Source organism: Pseudophryne corroboree, chromosome 6 (genome assembly GCF_028390025.1).
Source record: "Pseudophryne corroboree isolate aPseCor3 chromosome 6, aPseCor3.hap2, whole genome shotgun sequence".
In the NCBI taxonomy this organism is placed as follows: Eukaryota; Metazoa; Chordata; class Amphibia; order Anura; family Myobatrachidae; genus Pseudophryne; species Pseudophryne corroboree.
In genome coordinates this window covers 62,679,093-62,702,257 of record NC_086449.1, presented here as the reverse complement: position 1 = coordinate 62,702,257, position 23,165 = coordinate 62,679,093, and the positions used below count along the sequence as shown (strand labels likewise).

The 23,165-nt window shown below is 41.8% G+C and overlaps 1 protein-coding gene across 1 annotated transcript in view; it reads right to left on the bottom strand.

Moving 5' to 3' along the window:
* Positions 1-23,165, bottom strand: part of LOC134936140 (A.superbus venom factor 1-like) — a 251,373-nt gene that overhangs the window by 19,838 nt on the left and 208,370 nt on the right. Inside the window, exons 33-40 of the mRNA XM_063931057.1 lie at positions 21,632-21,683; positions 19,005-19,092; positions 18,826-18,915; positions 16,545-16,650; positions 16,365-16,454; positions 9,668-9,754; positions 9,494-9,577; positions 8,014-8,149 (exon numbers count right to left, since the gene is read on the bottom strand). Coding sequence (XP_063787127.1) covers positions 8,014-8,149; positions 9,494-9,577; positions 9,668-9,754; positions 16,365-16,454; positions 16,545-16,650; positions 18,826-18,915; positions 19,005-19,092; positions 21,632-21,683 — 733 coding nt within the window. The remainder of the gene's footprint in view (positions 1-8,013; positions 8,150-9,493; positions 9,578-9,667; positions 9,755-16,364; positions 16,455-16,544; positions 16,651-18,825; positions 18,916-19,004; positions 19,093-21,631; positions 21,684-23,165) is intronic.

Genomic DNA, 23,165 nt, shown 5'->3' with positions numbered 1-23,165 from the left:
ATGACGCTGGATGTACAAAGTTTGTACACCAATATCCCACACGATTTGGGGTGTGACGCAATAGCATCCCTGTCCTCCCTGTTTGACTCCCTTCTCTCTCCTCTTCTCTCTCTCACATGCCCTGAACAAGCCACATCCCTATACAATGCATCTCTTACTTCTGCCCTTGACTCTGTTGCTCCGCCAACCACTATTCACCCTCGCAGATCAACACCTCAACCCTGGCACAACAAATGCACCAGATACCTACAAAAATGCTCACGTACTGCTGAGCGACAGTGGAGGAAATCACGCTCTAAAGCAGACTTCCTCCATTTCAAATTCATGCTCTCATCCTTCAGTACTGCCCTTTCCCTTGCTAAACAATCATACTTCAAAATCCTCATTTCTACACAGTCATCCAACCCCCGGCGCCTCTTTGCCACTGTTAAATCCCTCCTCTGCCCACCACCACCTCCTCTCCCTTCCTCATTGTCTGCTCTTGACTTTGCCACTTATTTCACATCCAAGATTGACTCCATACGTCAGGATATCACTTCCCACCAGACCAGAAACCAGCCACCACCCATCCCTTGCCACCCCTCCCCTTCCCTCTTACCAACTCTGACATCTTTCTTCCATGTATCTGGCGAGGAAGTCATGGCCCTCATCCGTTCCTCCCCCCCCCCACCACAACCTCCCTACTCGGCCCTATCCCCTCCCACCTCCTCCGTTACCTCACCCCTTCTGCCTGTTCCCATCTTGCCCACCTTGTCAATCTCTCCCTTTCATCAGGCACTGTCCCCTCTGCCTTCAAGCATGCTCTTGTGTCCCCTATTCTTAAAAAACCTACCCTTGATCCTAACACTCTCTCCAACTATCGACCCATCTCTCTCCTCCCCTTTGCCTCCAAACTTTTTGAGCATATTGTCTATAATCGCCTCACTGCCTTTCTTTCCTCTCACTCACTGCTTGACCCATTCCAGTCTGGTTTCCGTTCTCTCCACTCCACTGAAACTGCCCTCACAAAAGTCTACAATGACCTCCATGCAGCCAAATCTAAGGGCCACTACTCTCTGCTTATTATTCTTGACCTCTCTGCTGCTTTTGACACTGTGGACCACTCTCTCCTTCTGCAAATCCTTCACTCTCTTGGTCTACGTGATACTGCCCTCTCCTGGCTGTCCTCCTGCCTCTCTGATCGTTCCTTCTCTGTCTCCTCTCATGATGCTACCTCCCCCCCACTTCCACTAACTGTTGGTGTCCCCCAAGGCTCTGTTCTTGGTCCTCTCCTTTTCTCTCTCTATACGTCCTCTTTAGGTGAACTCATTAGTTCTTTTAACTTCCAATACCACCTCTATGCTGATGACACTCAAATCTACCTCTCCTCCCCTGATCTCTCCACGGCTCTCCTCACTCGTACCTCAAACTGTCTTTCTGCTATCTCTTCCTGGATGTCTCAGCGCTTTCTTAAACTCAACATGTCTAAGACTGAGCTGATCATCTTCCCACCCTCCCGCACAGCTTCACCTCCCACAATCTCATTATCCATTGATGGCACGACTATCTCCCCTAGCCCCCAAGTACGCTGTCTTGGCGTAATCCTTGACTCCTCCCTTTCCTTCAAACCACACATTCAGCACCTCTCACAAACCTGTCATTTTCATCTCAAAAACATTTCTAGAATCAGACCTTTTCTCACCCAGGATGCCACTAAGATCATTATTCACTCACTGATTATTTCCAGACTGGACTACTGTAATCTCTTCTTAACTGGCCTCCCTGACAATTACCTCTCTCCACTCCAATCTATCCTCAATGCTGCTGCCCGGCTCATCTTCCTCACCAAACGCACTACGTCTACCTCCCCTCTCCTACAGGCCCTCCACTGGCTTCCCTTCCCTTTCAGAATCCAATTCAAACTTCTCACACTCACTTACAAAGCCCTCACCCACTCCTCTCCCATCTACATCTCTGACCTTATCTCCCTTTACTCTCCCACCCGTCCTTTTCGCTCTGCTAATGCATGCCGACTCTCCTGTCTTCTGATTACTTCCTCCCACTCCTATCTCCAAGATTTTTCACGTGCTGCTCCCTTTCTCTGGAATTCTTTACCTCTCCCCCTCAGACTCTCCACCTCTCTACAAAACTTCAAACGGGCTCTTAAGACCCATTTATTTACCAAACCTAGCCAAATCTCAACATAACCCTCTGTTCCACGCTCTCTATGTACCCCATCTGTGTCATCCCTGTCTGTCTACCCCTCCCCTTAGAATGTAAGCTCTCACGAGTAGGGCCCTCTTCCCTCATGTGCTTATACTTTCTTACTTTAATAATCCTCAACTGCCCAGATCCCACAGTTTTTTGACCACCTGGAACTTATCTCTATGTTTACTGGTGTAGTTATGCTTAGTTGCCCTGTACTTGTCATATATTGTATTCAACTGTAAGTCACTGTTTTCCTATTTTTTATGTGCATTTGTACTCTGTAATTGGGCACTGCGGAACCCTTGTGGCGCCATATAAATAAAGGATAATAATAATAATAAATTACAAAAAGATGGTGATCTCACGGTTAGACACAGGCGTTTCTTGTTGGACTCCATTTCTTTCATCTTACAGCACAATTACTTTCTATTCTTGGACACATTTTATTTACAGGTGATGGGCACGGCCATGGGGACCAGATTTGCGCCGAGTTATGCCAACCTTTACATGGGTTTATTTGAAGATACCCATGTGTGGGGCGGGGACTGCGGCGCGAGTCTGGTCCTCTATGGCCGTTATATTGACGATTTGTTTATCATTTGGGACGGGGATTTCACTTCAGCACAACAGTTTGTCTCATGTCTTAATTCCAATCACTTTAATTTGAAATGCACACATTCTTATCACCCTCACACTATTAATTTTCTTGACGTAACTCTGGAAGCAGGGAAGGTAAAATCCATACTTCAAATTATCACAAGGAGGTTGCTACTAACTCCTACCTGCACTACCAGAGCGCTCATTATCCCCTGTGGAAAAGAAATATCCCCAAGGGACAGTTCCTTCGTTTAAGAAGGAACTGTACGGATAGGAGAAAGTATTTAGAACAGGCAGAATCCATGTTAGAAGCCTTTGTCTCGAGGGGTTACCCCGAGTCCCCCCTGAGGAGAACTATGGGAGAAGTGGCTGATATAGATAGGGACACTTTGCTCCGACCAAGAGAAATGGCTGGGACCAATACTGCTGATACGGTCTTAGCCAATGGTCAACAGGAAAATATAGCTTTTATATCAACATATAATAAGGATAGTATGCAAATTAAGAAAATCATTTGTAAAAACTTTGGTATACTCAATCAAGATCCAATAGTTAGGGGAAATATACCTTCTAAACCCAGGTTTATCTTCAAGAAAAATCGTTCAATTAAAAATATTCTTGCCCCTAGCTTTCTAAAAGAAATACCTACAACTGTACAGGGGGGTGCCGTACATGATAACTGGTTACCCTCCAGACCAAAAGGTTTTTTTCGCTGTGGAGCCACAAGATGCACCACCTGTAAGCATATCCCAAGAAGAACATTAACCATCCCAATTGATAGAGAAGAAAACTATACATTAGCAAGCTTTATGAATTGTGATACAAGCTACATGATTTATTTACTCACATGTGGTTGCAATCAAAAATATGTGGGACGCACTACTAGGAGTATCAAAATTCATTTTATGGAGCATCGTTGAAACATTATAAACAAATTCCCTATGCATAGTGTCTCTAGACATTTTAGAGACAAGCATAATGGGGACCCCAGCTCTTTGGGCCTGATAGCAATTGAACATGTTATAGCAACTAAGAGAGGGGGGGATCGTTATAAAAATCTGTGTAAACAGGAACTTTATTGGATGTACAAATTGGATACTATCCATCCATCTGGATTGAATGAGATGGTCGAACTTAATCCTGTATTATGAGTTTCAATCACTCTTTGTGGCTGTCTGTCCCCCTGTCCCTCCTCCTCCCCTTCTTTTCCTTCCTTCTTTCTCCTTTTTAATTAATTGAATGTATCTGCCTTATGAAATTCTACCTCTGGATTATTACATGAGTTATTTATAGTATATGTGGTATTTATCATAAACTAAGACTTACTATTTATTTATATCTATTTTCATCTCAGTTTATTGGTGGTTATGTGTAGATTAATTTAGTAAATTCATGGCCGCCCACCATACAGTGTTAATATATAGAATATATATAGAGGAGAAAAAAGTGAAATCTATCTGAATATATAGGATGTCCCCTCCCCCCCCCCCCCCCATATCCCCCTCTTCTTTTTGGGGTGTTAAATGGTCTTTTTGGGAGACATTAGGTACTAGACGTCACCATGGCAACCTATATTTGATATATTTCTCATGTTTTGATTATCCCCAGCATTGGAGGCGGTAATATTAACATACTTTCCATTTCTTTAATATGGTTGCTTATGGTGACGTCGTTGTGTTATTATGACAACGCTAGAACACGCCGAATAGAAACTTACGATACGGTGGGAACAACATCGGAGATGGCTATATTTATTTATATACTCCTTAATTTGGAAATATGGCTGCTTATGTTGTCGTCATTGTGTTACTATGACAACGTTAGAACACACTGAATAGTAACTAAGGACGCGGTAGGAGTAACATTCCACTTACACCAATGACCATTGAGGTGCGGGGAGATGACGCGGCCCCTGACCCTGGGGGTCGCGTCATCTTGTCGCGCCTGGGATGACGCGCGAACGTTGCCATGACAATGGGTACTATAGGATTACACAGTGACGCGGAGGGATGACGTGGCGGGAACAATGCCCCAGTCATGTCGCTCCCCCGATATACTTGGACCCTCTATTAGATATAGCCTAATTAACATTATTAGCAGTGGGGTTTCACCTTCCATCAGAGTGCGATCTTCCAAAATACATGCAATGGATTTCTAATATGCTAACTATGTGAGTAACCCTGTATATACGGATTATTTATCCATTGTTTCTTTTTGACTCTCCCTTTCATGTTTATGTCAGTGGTCATGTGATCGGATCTCACTGAGACTAAAGCTTTTTATTTATTATATCTGAATAAAAATGTGTTTTATTATAGCAAACTATATACATATTTATATTAGGAATAGTTTTAACTCCTATGTCTGTCATTATTCTGGTCACATAATGCAAACAGGTGGTCACAATTAATCATACTTGCTAATGAGCAGCCATGTTGGCAGAGTATATAAACCTTATCTGGCAGGCCTTCTAGCACCTTGAAAAAGTTGCACGCAAGCAACGAAACACGTTGGTGAGACTTGCCTGACAGTGTGTTTGCCTAGACCTTGGAAGGATTGGACCTGGACCAAGCCCCCTCAATTTATTTTCCAACAATTGGACCCTTAAAAGAACTTCATACTACACCGTGGAGGATTTACATCTACCACCCTCTGAGGAACAGCCATTTGCGGACGCAAATTCGCCTAATTGCCTCAAGGGACGCTGGTGGTAACTATAACTCACGGATAAGACAGAGGGTCCATTTACTCAAGGGGACTATCATAGGAACAGGTTCCATTTACTATCTACCTTCTGCAAGGACATATTTGACACTAGGAAAAACATCTATCTTGATTTATATTTGAATATATGTGTCATTTGCCAGTTATGTGCATTTGATTCAACCATCATATATATATTTTTAATACACTTTTACTTCATGTTTTAATAAAACAAAGATTTTACATGCTACCTGTTTTTGCTTATGTGACCAACTAAGCGCTGCATTTCCTTGTTTATATATTGTTTGGGGGTCTGACCAACCCCTTTTTTGTATAGCTGCTGTGGGGAACCACCCATCTAGCGCCTGGGTATAGTAATACCTTCGGGTATTTCTTTTTCATATCTTCATGGGTGGTCAATCTGTTGAAATCAGAGCACTACATTTTGGCCACCATGTTTGATCCTAGGTTTAAAGCCTACGTTGTATCTCTCTTTTCAGCAGACACAAGTCTGCAGATGTTCAAAGACCTGCTGGTGAGACAACTGTCAAGTCAAGAAGAACGTGACCTGTCAACAGCTTCTCCTTCATTTTCTACCACAACTGGAGCTGCCAGGAAAAGGATACAATTTCCAAACCCACCCACTGGCGGTGATGCAGGGCAGTCAGGAGCAAGTGCTGACATCTGGACCAGAATGAAGGACCTGCCAACGATTACTGACATGTTGTCTACTGTCACTGCATATGATTCTGTCGCCATTGAACGAATGGTGGAGGATTATATGGGTGACAGCATCACTGTAGGCATGTCAGACAGTCTGTATGTATACTGGCAGGAAAAAGAGGCAATTTGGAGGCCCTTGCACAAACTGGCTTTATTTTACCTAAGTTGCCGTCCCTCGAGTGTGTACTCCGAAAGAGTGTTTAGTGTAGCCAGTCACCCTGTCAGCGATCGCCGTAGGAGGTTACTTCCACTTAATGTGGAGAAGATAATGTAAATCAAAATGAATTATAAAGTCCTCCGTGGAGACACTTACCAGCAATTGCCTCCAGAAAGTACACAGGGACCTGTGATGGTGGATTCCAGTGGGGACGAATTAATAATCTGTGATGAGGAGGAGGAGGATCTACATCCTGAAAGGGTGAGAAATCTGAGGGTGAGGGTGAGGATGAGGACGACATCCTGCCTCTGTAGAGCCAGTTTATGCAAGGAGAGATGAATTGATTCTTTTCTGGTGGGGTGATTCATTTCTTCTTTTTTTTTGAGGGCCCAAACCAACAGGTCATTTCAGTCACAGTCGTGTGGCAGACCCTGTCGCTGAAATGATTGGTTTGTTAAAGTGTGCATGTCCTGTTTATACAACATAAGGGTGGGTGGGAGAGCCCAAGGACAATTCCATATGGCACCTCTTTTTTATTTATTATTTGCATCATGTGCTGTTTGGGGACTATGTTTTAAGTGCCATCCTGCAGTGCCAGTCCTAAATGGGCCAGGTGTTTGTGCCGCCCACTTGGGTCACTTAGCTTAGTTATCCAGCGACCTCGGTGCAAATTTTAGGACTACAAATAATATTGTAAGGTGTGAGGTGTTCAGACTAGACTGGAAATGAGTGGAAATTATTGTTTTTGAGGTTAATAATACTATAGGATCAAAATTACCCCCAAATTCTATGAATTTAGCTTTTTTTGAGTTCTTTTTTAAAATCACCCGAATCCAAAACACATCCGAATCCAAAACCCGAAAGGGTGGTTTTGCCAAAACGCGTCCGAATCCAAAACATGACCGTGGACCCGAATCCAGAACCAAAACACAAAACACAAAAAATGCCCGCTGCACATCTCTATAAACAAGTCGGTTTCAATAAAAAAAAATCATGAAAAACTCATGATCACTTTTTGACCTGTTGACATTTTAAATTTCGGTATTTTAACCTTGTTGGTGTTTTAAATTTTGACCTTGTCAGTATTTTGACCGTCAGTCAATGGTTGTCGGTATTTAGACCGTCGGTATTTTGATTGTAGGTAAATTGACCGCATCCCGAATATGTTGCCACTATGTAAGTTAATGTGGCTAAATAAATACATTTTGAAAGAGTCAAGGTTGCTTAATCCCACAATGACAGATGTATTTTGTCACTTTATAGAGTATTTAACAACCGACATAGTTACTTTGGACCAAACTGGCAGGCCATTGCTTGGAATGTTAGGTGAAAGATGATCATTTTACCCAGTTATACTGTTTGATACTGTCATTTCTAATCTGCTGATATCCACGTTGGTATGAATGAGTAGTCATCAGAAGAACCCACATTACGGGGCTCCTGTGCAATCACTTTATTTACCCAACTGTACAACTGAATCAGGTCAATCCTTTCCCACCTCATGTGACCAAATAGACCTAGCATAAGATGATTTGCAGAGCAGGCCCAACATGTGTACACATCTTATCAGTACAAATAAATCCAAAAGCAAGTATGTTTTTAGAATAATGAATATAAGTATAATGACCAATGGATCTGTTACTCACCCAGACGGCTGGAGCCAAAGATCAGATTTCACTCCCCAGATCAGGTAATCTCGTCCTTCTTTCAGATCTAAAGCTTTGCGGCACTTTATGTGACTGATGAAGATCCTTTGCTGTTTCTTAACATTTTTATCTGTACCTGAAGCCATGACATAAAGTAAGAGAACCATACATGTAAATAGCAACACATAAAGGAAAATAAAAATATGCAATTGTATTTACAATAATAAAAAGTTTATTTCCCAATTGTCTTTTAGAATTAAGTCTAGCATATATGTGTACATATATGTATATATGTATTATAACAAATGTAATTATAAATCATATCTGAGGTTCTTGGCATAAATTGGGCAATATATGAGCCTGCCCACCAATCATCAAGGTGACCTCATTGGTCAAGTTCCTAACATTATAAGTGTTCATGTCTGGGGCGCAGGGCACCTCCAAACCACCCCAGACAAACCACTCCAGGGTATCACACTAATAAATGATAGCAGTGAAAAATAAGAGTGTTAGGCAAGTGAAAGTTGTTACAAGTGTAAAAGATGTGTGAAAAATGCTACATAAATAAAAAACAAACACAGGGTGATATAGGTGTTAGAAATAAATATAAGGTGATGATGCCCCAAAGTGTATACACATCTGAAGGCTTGGGATGCCTCCATTCTGGAGCCTCTGAGGCTTTTAAACAGGACCTAGCACATGCTGACTCCACAAAAGCTACAGGTAAAATCCTAATAATTATATAGAAAGTCAGTTGAGAGATGAACTTTTGGGGTGTGGTGCTCATTGGATTGCACTGGCTGGGACACTTTACTGCTGTCCTCCCTCTAACACTCAGCGGCTGCTTTCACTTGCCTATCACTCTGATTTTTCACTGCTCTCCTTTATTTGTGTGATGCCCTGGGGTGGTTTGGATGGGGTGGATTGGCAGTGATCTGCGCCCCAGAGGCAAACCCCTATAATGTTAGGGACCTGTTCGATGAGGTCACCTTGACAATTGGTGGGCAGGCTTATATATTGGCAAAATTATGCCAAGAACCTCAGATATGATGTTATGATGTATAATTAATTACATGCATTATAATTCTAATGGTTGTATGGTGCACCTGCTCTCTTGTTCCTATATTGTAGTACTAAGTCCCAGCAAGGTAGCAAATCCCATTTATAAGAAGCTAGGGTGTGCAGTCCAGGCCCCCTGTCAACATATATGTATTATAATAACTATAAGCAATCGGTGTAGTGGTGTAGTCATTTTCTGACTATACTTGGCTCTGGTGCTCAGCATTTGAAGCCATAACAAGTGGCATTGAATCTAACTTGGGTATTAACCATTATCTCCACCATTAATCTGTTGGTTACTTTTTTACATAACCAGCATTAATGGTAGATACCCCCCACAACCCCCTCATCATCATCTTATAAATAGGTATTTGCAAGTCAGCCTCATCCTATTTATCCACATGGCGTCTTTCCTACTTACCTTCCTTGATGACACTAGTTATAAACATCACATAACTATCATAGTTTTCGTTATATTCAATCTTATCCAATCGTGCCTTGAATACTACAGAGAAGCAAATGAAAAAGGATCATAAAAATAATATGAAATGCTGTATAGAATGAACAGTCACATCTTTGCGGCTAGAAGTCTCACCATAGTCCACCTCTGGTTTACACGCTCGGTCTATGCGATCTTTGGCATTTGTTTTCCCCCCAATGTGCTGCTGCATGAAACAATTATCTGCAAGAGACAAATCCGCAAGAGATTAATGTCAGGAGTCAGACAGATGGATTTGAAGGTGTTCTTTATAATGAAGGCTGTAGCTAAATAACCATGTTTGTGCCTACAATGAGGCAATTTGGGAGAAAGGTGAGAAGTTTCAGGCAGCAATTTTTAGAAGCTAAGTTAGGGGTGTTTGCAATGGGCCTGATTCGGGCAAAAGCAGAAATGCAAACAGGTCTTGTGGATCTCTGCTTACTGCTAATATGCCATAGAAAGTTTAGACATACTGGCATGGACGGAGATTGCAAATGCGGGTAGATTGATCCATCTGTTGAGGTGGGTGCAAGTCCAGATACTAATGATGATGGTTGTGGCTGGGGAGGATGACTTTCCACATGCAGACACAAGGATACTCAGCTTGTACATTGCTAGATTATCATCAGGCAGTAATTAGGCTGCCGGACCATACAGAAGAGAAGCCACAGACTAACATTCCATGCCTCCTGCTGCACTACTCATCCGAACTGCGCCCTAGGATCTTACCTGGCACCATGAGCCGGCTGCATAGATATATTAATTGCAAGTACACGTGAAGCAGTACATTTTCTATTTGTTTATTTCCTGAGGTTCAATTAACGGTAGGGGGTTACAGCTTAGCCTCTATATTAAAATATACAAACATAAAACAAAATCGCGTTTTTAGGTCTGACCTGTGGTGTAAAGAAATAAAAAGTAAAAAAAAAAAAAAGTAAAAAAAAAGACAAATGTAAAAAAACACAAACAAAAAAGGTTCAGACAAGTATGTGTGTCTTTCTGTGGAGGGCCAGGTGGTCCCAGCAGGAAAAGCTATGGTCACAGTCTGTATACTGAAATAGTTTAATTACAGAGTGTTTATGGAAATGCAAAGAAAGCGTGTCCGAGCCAGTAAATGTCCACATGCAGTCTTCCCAAGTACACTAGTAACCAATGTAGTGGCATTAGCATAATGTCACAAACACAACTGCAGCAAAAGATGCAAGGCGAGCCACGATTGCCTCTGCTTTAGAGGGAGTACACCGTCACCGTCAACAAACCCCATTCTATCTACAGACCCACCCCTATTAGAGCTACTTCCATAAAAATGTATACAGGGCCAGCACAACCCGCTACTGTGGGCATTATGTAAATAAGCAGCAATACTACCTGTGAACATTATGTGTATAAGCGGCACTACTACTGTGGGCATTATGTGTATAAGGTGCACTACTACCTGTGGGCATTATGTGTATAAGTGGTACTACTCCTTTGGACATTAAGTGTATAAGCAGCACTACTTCTGTGGGCATTGTGTGTTATGCACACTACTGTGTGTATTGTGTATGAGGGGTGCTACTTCTGTGGATATGATGTATAAGGGGCACTACTACTGTGGGTATTGGGGCTGATTCAGGTTGGATCGCTAATTGCAATTTAACAGCAAAAATTGCTAAAAGTATGCAGGTGTATGCACAGCACCCGTCCTGCTCATGTACCCGCATTTTCTGCAAGAGGCCACAGAAAATGCAATTGCCTCTGCCTGTCCTAGACATAGGCTTGCGGAGTGTGGGGGTGGCAACGCTCCATTTTCTAGGCTGAGATGGAGTGTAGTGGGGGCAAAGGAGGTCAAATAGGGGTGGTGGCATGGAAACAGGGGGTGTGGCATGGGCATGATTGTGGCAGCTGCGTGATGTCACATGCAGCCGCCATGATCAGAAAGATGGCGGTGGGCCTCCTGCGCCATCAGGAGGCAACCTCAAATTCTACGATGAAGGAGTAATTGTGATGCAATTGCAATGCAGTATGTATTCACAAGGATTGCAAATTCAGCTTATTAGCAGAATTTGCAATCCTTACTGAATTGGGCCCATTGTGTATAGGGGCACTACTGTGTATCATAATGTGAATAAGACACACTACTATGTTAGTTAGGGGGTCATTCCGACCCGATCGCTCGCTGCAGTTTGTAGCAGCACAGCGATCGGGTCGGAGCTGCGCATACGCTGCAGTGCACTGGCGCATGGCAGCTTTCGTTACCTAGCGATTGCCTCTGAGACAGAGGCGGTCGCTAGGTGGGAGGGGACTGAATGGCGGCATTAATCCGCCATTTAGGGGGAGCGGTCCGGCCAACGCAGGCATGGCCGGGCCGTTGGGGGGGGGCGGGCCATGGTGGCTGCGTGACGTCTCACGCAGCCGCTGCGGCCAGTGGGAGCAACGAGCAACTCCTCAAATACAAAAGCATTGCCACTGTGTGACGTGTTTGTATTTGTGCGGGGGGGGAGCGGACTGACATGCAGGGCGGACTAGCCCTGTGCTGGGCGTCCCCCCACATGTCAGGGAAAATGATCGTAGCTGTGCTAAATTTAGCACAGCTACGATCAACTCGGAATGACCCCCTTAATGTGAATAAGAATATGCCACTGTATGGTGTAATTTGAAATGTAGATATTATTGTATGGCCACTCCTTGTGAGACTGCACCCTTTTTTGCATTATGCTATGCCTTTGCAAAATATGGGAGGGAGGATGCAAATTTATAGTTTGCAGAGGGGGCGCCAAACGCCCTACTAACAGCCCTGATTGCTGTCACTCACACAATGGAGGAGCTGCTAATTCACAGATGTGTGTGCTCTCTGGAATACATACATACATGCAGTCTATGCTACTGATGTCTGAGCAGTTATGTGACACACCCATCCCACTCAGTACCAGCAACCATTCCACTGGTTTTCAACATCCCTGTCACTCCCTACAGCCATCTCATTCAGTGCCTACAACCATCTTATTCAGTCAGCACAACAATCCCACTTGGTTTCAACATCTTTGTAACTTCCTACATCCATCTCATTCAGAATTAGAGATGAGCGGTTTTGGTTTCGAACTGCCTCCCACCCCCCCACCCCTACCCTAAAAGGGGTGATCTCTGATGTATTTAGTAGGAATGCTCTCTCTGTCAGATGTATCTGAAAAAGGGGTGCTCTCTCTATCAGATGTTTCTGAAAAAGGGATGTTCTGTTTCTGGCAGCTGTATCTGAAAAAGGGGTGTTCTCTGTCTGCTGTATTTGAAAGGGTTTCTCTCTCTGCCAGCTGTATCTGAAAAATGGGTGCTCCCTGTCTGCTGTATCTGAAAAAGGGGTTCTCTGTCTGCTATATCTGAAAAGTAATAATAATATAATAATAATAATAATTTTATTGATATAGTGCTCTTTCTCCAATAGGACTCAAGGCGTGTGCTCTGGCCCAGTGTTAAATGAAAAAAATAAAAGCTAAAAACAAAAATCTTAAAATTCTAACTATAAAATATATATATTTTTTTTGTGTTGTACTCCAGTTTGCTATTCAATTTTTATTTTATTTTCATAAGTACTGTGACACTGCCAGTCAGACTGCAGTATATAATTTACTACTCATACACGTATTGTGCAACAGTGTCAGTGAAGTCAACCACAATGTGTAATTATTATTACATACATTTGTAACTCATTGTGTGACGCTGTGAGTGAAGTCAACCGCAGTGTGTAATTATTTATTATATACATTTCTGACTCATTTGTGCAATGCTGTTGGTGAAGTCAACTGCAGTGTGTAATTATTTTTATATATATTTATGACTCATTTGCGTGATGCTGTCACACAAATTACTTTTTTTTTTTTTAAACTGGAAGCTACTACTAGTGCTAAAGCTGCTGCCACGAGTGATGAGATTGACAATGCAAGTCCATCAATGTCATCTACTAAGGCAGATGCCCAGGAGCATAGAGGGCTTAGGCAAGAGTATGCAAAATTATTTAATTTTAGAGTGGTAAAGAAAAAAAATTAATAGGAAAGTTATCTGCAGAGACAGTAAGACAAACGGCACATTATGAATCAGAACCATCAGACATTCTTGAGGAACGTTTAGGTGTGTCCACATAAGCTATGTGTGAGTCTGACATTTCTCGCACTGTCCTCATAGAGAAGCCTCTTTCACTTCCTTCCACCATTTCTGCACCATCTGCACATGTGGGCAGCAGTACAAGTAAAGACTGTGATGACTCTGATGAGGAGGATATACTACAAATTGAGGATTTGTGTGTGGAAGTGGACATGATAAAGGGGATGTGTGTGTACTATGTGACAGTGAGGATGTTGATGATGATGTTATTTGAGTATGTCAGCCACTGGTGGCTGCAGTTGTTGGCCGTGATAAAAAGAAAGCCATTGCGATGCTGGGCATAAAACCAAAAAAGCCACCTCTTGGATGTGGGATTATTTTTACGCCAATTCTGATAATGTTTATGAAAGTATCAGCTCCATTTGTTAGGCCAAATTTAGTAGAGATAGGAACTTTAGCCATCTAGGCACCTCCTCCATGTTACGTCATTTGTGGAGAAGACATTACATTTATTGTTCAAGATTATAATATAATCAGTATCAACATCCTCAGAGAAATTGCTTAACGGAGAAAGTCCTTCTAAAAAATTGTTTTGTGGGGGGCCCAAACAAACCAATCATTTCAGCCACAAGTGATGGTCCCTGTAAAACTGTGCATGTCCTGTTTAATATATACAACATAAGGGTGGGGGGAGGGCTCAAGGACAATTCCATCTTGCATCTTATTTCTATGCGTTATGTGCTCCTTGGAGCATTTTTTGGGCATAGTTTATAAAACTGTCTGCCACTGCAGTGCCACTCCTAGATATGGCAGGTGTTTGTGCCACCAACTTCTGTCACTTAGCTTAGTCATCCAGCTACCTCAGTGCAACCTTTTGGCCTAAACTGGATGCAAACAATATTGTGAGCTGTGAAGTGTTCAAAATAGACTGGAAATGAGTGTAAATGAATGTTATTGTTATGTTATTGTTATTGAGGTTAATAATACTGTAGGAACATAAACACTCCCTAATTCTGTAATTTTAGCTGTTTTTATAGGGGGAGGTTAAATTAGAACCAAAACAAAAACACACTAGGCCAGTTTTGGCAAAACCAATCCAAAACCAAAACACGAAAAAAACAAAATACGAAAAATGGGCAGGTGCATATCTCTATTCAGATTACACATTCAGTTCCTACAAACATCTTGCTTAATTGCTAGAACTATCATACTCTGTCTTGTCTATGCATCAAAACTTTCTTCCCCTATATGCTGTTCTGTCTTCCCCAATCCCTACTGCTGTGTGTTCTCTCGCATCTGTGCTTGTCTGTCTTTCCCAATCTGCTCCGCCTTGGCTCCCCATTTCTCTAATGCTCTGTTTCCTACCAACTGTGCTGCTGTCTTACCCCATCTCTGCTTCTCTGTCCCCCTCCTCCATCTACGCTCCTCCATCTTTCCTTTATCCTTGCTGCTCTGTCCCCGCATCCATGCCTCTATGTCTCCAATCCCATCTGTGCCACTCTGTCTCCACCCATCTGTGCCACCCCATCTCAACCCCATTCATGCTGCTCTGTCTCCATCCCCAATCCACACCATTCTTATCCCATCTTTTCTCAGACCATCAGTTGCACAGACTGCATGTGTGTATTCCATTGAGCACACACATCTGTGAATTGGCAACTCCACCATTGTGTGAGTGACAGCAATCTCACTCTGTGACAGTGCTGACTTTGCAGTTACCCACAGAGTGTGATGGCACTATATTTTTATTGCACAAGGAACACGTCCAGTAAGGCGTTAGCCTTAATGACTGGAATTTCATTGCTTTTTGGAGTTTGAGTTGTAGAAATTCCATAGATTTGTGAAATTTTAGATACAGCGTGTTACATTTTTGTATATTTAATAGTTAAGAACTTGGCTTGGTCTTCCCACAGACTATAGTGACCTGGATAATATCTGTGGGACAAGCCATCACTGAAAAGAGCAGCATGTACCCATTCCGTCCTGTTCTAAGACAGCTACAGTTGTTTTCATGAAGTCTTTTGGGGAGCTCCGAGCACCTATTGCTTCCACACATTAGAGAAAGTCATGGCCTACATCAATGTCTGTGACAATGCAGTTTATCAATTCAAAATGAAATAGTATCTCATGAAGATTGGTTTTGAAGTGTTTCAGTGATATGACTCATTCCTAGTGAATGATTAGCCATATTGCCATAAGTAGGGGTGGATTTAGGGGGCAGGGTGCCCTTAGGCATAACAGTAACGGCTACCCCTCAGCCTAATTTTATTACTTTAATTGATTAGTTTGAATCCCTCATTTGATAATTGCCAATTTAACAGAATAATAAAAAAGCCATAACTATGATATTCCGTGTTATTTTTAATTATGTATACATATCTACTAAGAAGGACAGTTTACAGAGGCAGTGTGTGCATGTCTTACCCATTTACACTCCACTCATGATGATGTATGGTACAGTAGAGTGGAAATAATTTACAGTTACTGTTAAATTTTAGGCTGACAGTATCAACACAAGCATCCAAGTTCCACCCTTAAACAACTGCCGACCCTAGGCATGTGCCTGATGGGAAATTCCCCACTGGCCATAAGATCAGCCCAACATAATGACTGTTTACACTGTGTGCACGTGATAGTGTTTCATTCTTGCTTATGTTGACTTAACACTTTATATACTGTTTTTAATACATCTTCATGGTCCTTCTGTCTGATTTTTTAAAACCATTGTTCTGTGACTTACTTTCGGCACAGCGGCATACTTCGCCATGGCAGAGCCTGCCCAACAACTTATTGCCCTCTTCCATATGGTAAAATTTAGTGCAGCGATTTTCTACATAAGAAAGAAAAGTAGAATAAAAATTAATTGATGGACAGAAGACATAATCTCTTTAAAGGCTTTTATCTAAACAAGGTTCCTTACCTGGGGTGTAATAGTCGTACACGGTGACAGAGGCTGGCTGGATGAGGCCAACTCCAAAGATCTGATGTGCAGAAAACTTTATACACTCCTCCTCTGTGTGAGAAACCTGGAGAAGTAAAGAGGGAGGTGTACAGTTCAGTAAGAAGCAGAAACCAAGTGGGAGTTACAAATGTGGAGAGGAAAAAAAAACATTCAAATATCCAAATTATAATTTAAGGGTTGAATAAGAAGTGAGGCTGAGTCTAAGTACAAGTGATAACGTATCATAAAAGTATAATGAATCAAAAAGGTTTATGAGTTAAATTGATGCAGCATGAAGGTTCTAAGTCTTCTTTCCACGATAAATATATCCTAAACCTAAACTCATTGTTATGGAAATGGAGTCAAGAGATTGCAGCTCAGACAAGTTCAGATTACCTTCTGGATCAGTTCCCTTTTTCTATCATATTAGCTTGACTGGTACTTACTTGAAGACTCTGAGTGATCAGAGAACTCCAGGACACTGGAGCAAGACACGACAGGAAAGCATAAGGGCAGAGTAATAAAACCTATATAATATTAGAATTTAGAAAGTCGTATCCACTATAAGTTTACTTACTAACACCCCATATGAGTAAATTGGTCCATATCTTTATGGAGATATTTAAATACTCTACAGGAGGGCTGTAATAAGGGATGTTTGACCACTTCCCATGGTGCAATGCTGAGTGGTTGCAACATTGCTGCTCCAGGAGTTCCTATATCAGTCTTTTGGGGTCTCAGGTCCTCTCAGCAACCAGAACCCTCACTTTTGTGATGTCATGATTATTTAATATGCTGGAGATAGGTGGTGTCAATATACTAGTGGTGGCCATTGTAAGATGGCCATTGAATAGCGGTGGCAAAAGCCACCACTGCAAGGTAACATCAGATGGTTTAGCCATTGATTATTATAAGGTGCGCATGCATGGTTGACATCAGAAATCTGCAGATGCACAGAGGTGCTGTGATGTGGACACTGCTTCACCAGTTCCTTTAAAGAAATATGCCATTGGGTGAGCTTGGAAAACAGGCATCCAGTGGTTGCCAACCATGGCAATCCTGCCGTAGAATGGAAAAAAAAATTCCACTCTCAATGGTTGCCAACCATTGACTTCTGAATGTCCATGTCTGCATCAGCAGCAATGGGCACGGACTCACCCTCCTAGTGCTGTGCACTCTGTCTCATTTTCCTACATAGTGATGAGGTGTCTGGAGGCAATTATCAAGAGTCACTACCTATACTGTAAGAAGCTTAGTAAGGACAGTTATAATAATTCTGCAACCCCAATGTTACTGGTTGCATGTGTTCAGTCTAGCCTCTGTCATTGTAATATAAAATTAGATTTTTTTACCTTAAAGCATGACTGTATTTTGTTTCTGTCCCTTAAAGCAGGGTTTCCCAAGCACAGTTATCAAAGCACACTAACAGTCCAGGTTGTAAAGATAGGCACACTTCATCACATGTGACTTAATTAGTGTCTCAGTTATTTTGATTTAACCATCTGAGCCCAAGCCTGGATATCACTAAAACATGGACTGTTATTAGGACCAAGGATGGGAAACACTACCTTAAAAGATTAATCCACCCTGGTGGAATTTCTTTTGTCATATTTTACTCTGCAAATGCCTGAGCCCCACCATTCTACTCACATTACTGATTGTGAACTCTCAGATGTTGCACAAACGATGCTTATGTGCTGAATACATCTGGCCTCCTGAAGGACTAGAGGCTGGTATAAGAAAATACTCTACAATGAACTCACCCTATGATAAAACTAAGAGTTGGTACATTATTTGTAGAATACACAAAAGAAGAAACTTTTCCCTTTATAAGGATTTTGTTTTTTTGGGTGGGAAATTCAGGAAATATTTGTACATCCTTTAAAGCCCTACCTCCATCTGGTTAACACTGAACCATTTTTATATACACTCTTTTTTTTTCTCTCTTGTTAAAATTATATTTGGATATACATTGTTGATGGGTTATACCTAAACCTTCATCCTATCTGTGAGACAGTCACACTTAACCAATGAGTTTGATTCCAATAACTGTATATAATATTACAGTAGGACCACATAGAGAGTTGGGCTTCACCAGCACTAGTGCCTATCTGCTCTTGGGATTAGTTCTTACGCAATATATCATACAGACTGGAGCCACAGACATAAAATAAGCAGAAAAAAGGAAAGGAAAAGGTAACTGGCATTGACTTCAGACAATAAAACAGAGAGACATACTGACACATAAATGTCTTCTCACCTTGTCTAGGTAGATAATAAGCGTGTCATTATTCATTGATGCCTTATTAATCTCAAACTTGGAGATATATTTGTCCACTCCCACCATTAACTGTCAGTAAGGATAACATGAGAGTTACATTTTAATAGATGAAGTAAGTACTGTACCATTTTTCAATAGTTTTAGACCATGACTCTCACCTTATTAAGACTCTCAACATCTGGAGTAAATCCGGTCATCATGGAAACATCCAGGATGGACATGGTTGCATCTACATCTTTTTTATGTCTCCAGAAATACAAAGAAACTTTATTATCATAGGTACTTTTTTGTCCCTATGATTGAATGATTACAGTATGTTTTATTTGTTTTTTATTTTACTTATTTAGTAATGTGTTAGTTTATCTTTTATGAAGTTACTTACAATGTAACAGTCATTCTAGAAGATGCCAATGGGATTTTCTTTATATACTAGCTACCAGTGGGTAATGTAGTGTAACAAGTGGCATAAAGTGGGGTTCTTGTTTTGAGGGTTGTAAGGCCAACACATGTGAGCACCGGGTCAACTGCCGCCACTATGAAGCATGTGGAAATGACACTTTGGGCAGTCTATAATTTCCAATAATGTCCATCTAATCACAGGTCTGCCTAACTGAGTGTGTTATCCAGCAAGGAACCTGTAACTAATAAATAGATATAGGTGCATCCTTTATTTTTTGTAAATTAGTATTGCTCAATAGTAAGTGATAGTGGCATCAAAGGCATAGCAATTATTTTGTCCTGGGACAAGATGCTCTGTGGACCCATAATACACACCAGTTATTTGTATGTGACTTTACTGCCATTGTTCTAGAACAGAGCTGGCCAAACCAGTCCTCGAGATCTACTAACAGTTCACATTTTCCAGACCACCTAGCTGGTGCACAGGTGTAGTCATTACTAATTAACATGTGCTGCGTTCATACCTAACTGACAATTCTACAGAACTCCTGGAGGTCTGGAAAACATGAACTGTTGGTAGATCTTGAGGACCGGTTTGGCCAGCCCTGTTCTAGAACCAGCAAAACAAATCAATGGACTGAGTTTATGAAGCACATTGGTTTTGCACCATCACATCTAGATGGCATGCCCAGTGCACATTAAGGGGCACACCTACTCTCCTGTCCCTAGAGATACCTCCAGCAACTACATGCGCACCATCGTTCAGTATGCCGAGAGGTGTGAAAATCTATCCATATGCAAAAAAAATGTCCCATTGAACTCAAATCTTCTGCCAAATCATTTCTTTAAAGAGACCATTGAAGAAAACATTTCATTTTTATCTGATAGTACTGCTCGTATCATCACATTGTGGCTATGTTTATAAAACTTGAGAAGTTTGTGTTTTTGTAGATGTACATTACGTTGAGCAAAGTTTTTGAACTGCTTCTCAAAACATGGAGCAACATGGCACCTGCAGTTAGCATGGAACATGCTTACTCTTTCTATCAGATGAGTCAAATCTAAGCCACTAGATAAAAAAACATATTTGTCTAAGTCAAGGTGGATGGTACTCCCAAATTGGATATAGTGATGCATCTTGGCCATTTTGCAGTTTTTAATGATGATCACTATTATTTGGTTACTGGGAAAAATCTGAGATTTGTTTGAAAATCAAATATAGAGCTGCTGATATTATGAAGGTGCATCATTAAATAAGGTAAGACCTTTCGTTATGCATATTATTCAACTTGTGCATATATGTATTATCAATAGTATGGCATTGGTACAGTTAAGTTTTCCATATAGTCCCCATACTTGTCTAAATATTTGTTCCAATGGTATACCAAGGCCTCTATCCTAGAATAGAAGAACTCAGCGCCTGAAGCTAGGACATGATGGCTTGCTGAACTTCACCATCGGTTACTAATCACCTTCTACCCAGGTGCTTCTTCAGTGGCCCAAAGAAATGGAAATCACTTGGTGCCAGATCAGTGCTGTAGGGAGGATGGTCCAACCCAAATGTGTTTATATGACATGACTTCACCATACACATTGGAAAGTTAGCTAGCATTTCCAGCTGCTGAAATACCCTTTAGATGCAGAAATCCAATCACACTACATATCTCAATGTGTGACCATGTTTCCGCCAGCCCCGTCATCTTACAACTGATGCTGGGGCAGTATGACTGATATGAGGCACAAACTCGTAAGAGGAAGCAGTGGTCTACCTGCTCTTGCTTGGTGGGAAATTAGAATGATATAGAGTACATTATACATGAGAGGTCTTGTTACCTTACTTATTAAACCACCATCATATTTATTTTCCTAAGATGGTGATAGAGTAGATTGTTTTAGTCTTGTTAGAGTTAATTTTTATTGATCAGTTACACCCCTTTCAGATCGCAATGGCGGTTCACACCCGGAAATTGGATATGGATCCTTGCCAGGTGTGACTAGGCATTGTACCCTTTCACATTGGCTTCCCAACCCAGCTATATCCCATTTCGGGTTGCAATCGGGGGGCGGGGATGGAGGCGGCATCAGGGGTCGTGTGCGGATTATCTTCACACCGCCTCTGCCTATGCTGTGAACGGGTTCCGGGTCGCATCAACCCGGCAACCTGTTTACACTGCACCTGACCTGGTAATTAACCCGAGAAAAACCCCTCAGGCGACCTGAGAATTTGTCGCTGACCCCTTTTCCACTGCAACGCGGATCGCGTCGACCCAGCAATATATCGGGTCGATACCGGGTTATTTGTGTGGTCTGTAAGGGGTATAAGAGTTATACAATTTAACAGTATACACTTTCATTAGTAGTACTATTATAGGAGAAGACCCCTTACCTTGTACAAATCTCAATTGATACTGTTTCCAAAGCATCTTTATGCTTCCTAGCTGTGGAACAAGAAAAAAAAAATGTTCACAGTGAGTTATTTTAACATTGAGATGCATCTATTCCTGAATACAGATTCAATTTGTTTTTGAAAAATCTGCAAGTCTAATTTTCAGTTTATACCTAACAATAATGACTTAGTAATTTCCTGGAATAAGTGCCGATTCTAGCAGCAGGCGAGCTGTGTGATCACACAGAGTGCCCGCCATGGCATTTGAATGCTTCTATTAGCAGCTCACCCTCCTCCCAGCCATAGTACTCCGCTCGCTGGGCAGAGATTTTCAAAATGACGCTGTTGCGATGTGACGTCACATTGAAACTCTGCCCAGCATGCATTACTATGGCTGGGAGGAGGGGTAGCCAGTAATAGCAAGGGGCCTTTGGTGGCAGTGAGCATCACCCCTGGCAATTAACATTACATACCCCTGGCAATGAGCATTAAACACCCCTGGCAACAAGCATGACATTTATGGCAATGAGCATTAAACACCCTTGGCAATGAACATAAAACATCCCTGTCAATGAGCATGACACCCAGAGCATGAAACCCTTGTCAATGAGCATTAAACACCCCCGGTAACAAGCATTTAAACACGCCTGGCAATGATCATGAGTAAGGAGCATGACAATCAGAGCCAGAGCATGAAACCACTGACAACGAGTATTAAACACCTCTGCCAATGAGCATGACACCCAAAGCATGAAACCCCTTTCAGTGAGCTTTAAAAAACCCCGCAACAAGCATTAAACACCCCTGGCAACGAGCAGGTATTTTAAAAGTAATTATAAGCCTTACTGTAGGGCATAATATATCATGGGCATTGCGGTTTGTTTCATAATATGGTGCATGGGGCATAATATGGTGCAAGGGACATTACTGTGTGGGGTTTAAAATGAAGAATTTGTTTTCTTTCCTGTGGTGACTGAGGTCTGTTGGTGCAGGGTCAAAAACTGGAATGTAAGGTAGTCTTTCCCTGTGAGCCTACGCCCATTTTTAGTAAGGTTACGCCCATTTCGTGGGGCCACGCCCCCTAACCAGGAGCCCTCACATGTTCAGGGTGCACAAAATAGTATTTTTTATGTCAGGGGGCACATTTTTGAATGTCTATTTTACTGTTCATACTGGGATCCAAACTGTCTAGAAACAGCCCTGCCTGGTATGAATATTATTTAACTAAGGGGTTAAGTACATTTCTTCCACCTAAAAGTAATGCCTTCACCATGATTTATGCATGGAGCATGGATTAACAATCCCTATGCAGCACAAACCTTTAGTACATAAAACATGGTTTAAGGCAAGAGATAATCATCATTAACTGACAAATATACATTATACTGTATGCTGTGGGTGGTACTAATTTGCAGACCTTGATAGTGATAGCTTACGGAGGCGTGGGTGATTCTTTACTATGAACTGAGTGTGGCTAGGGTTTCTATGAATTGGTTTGTGGGGATCAGGCAGATGACCTATTTTGTTGGAAGGC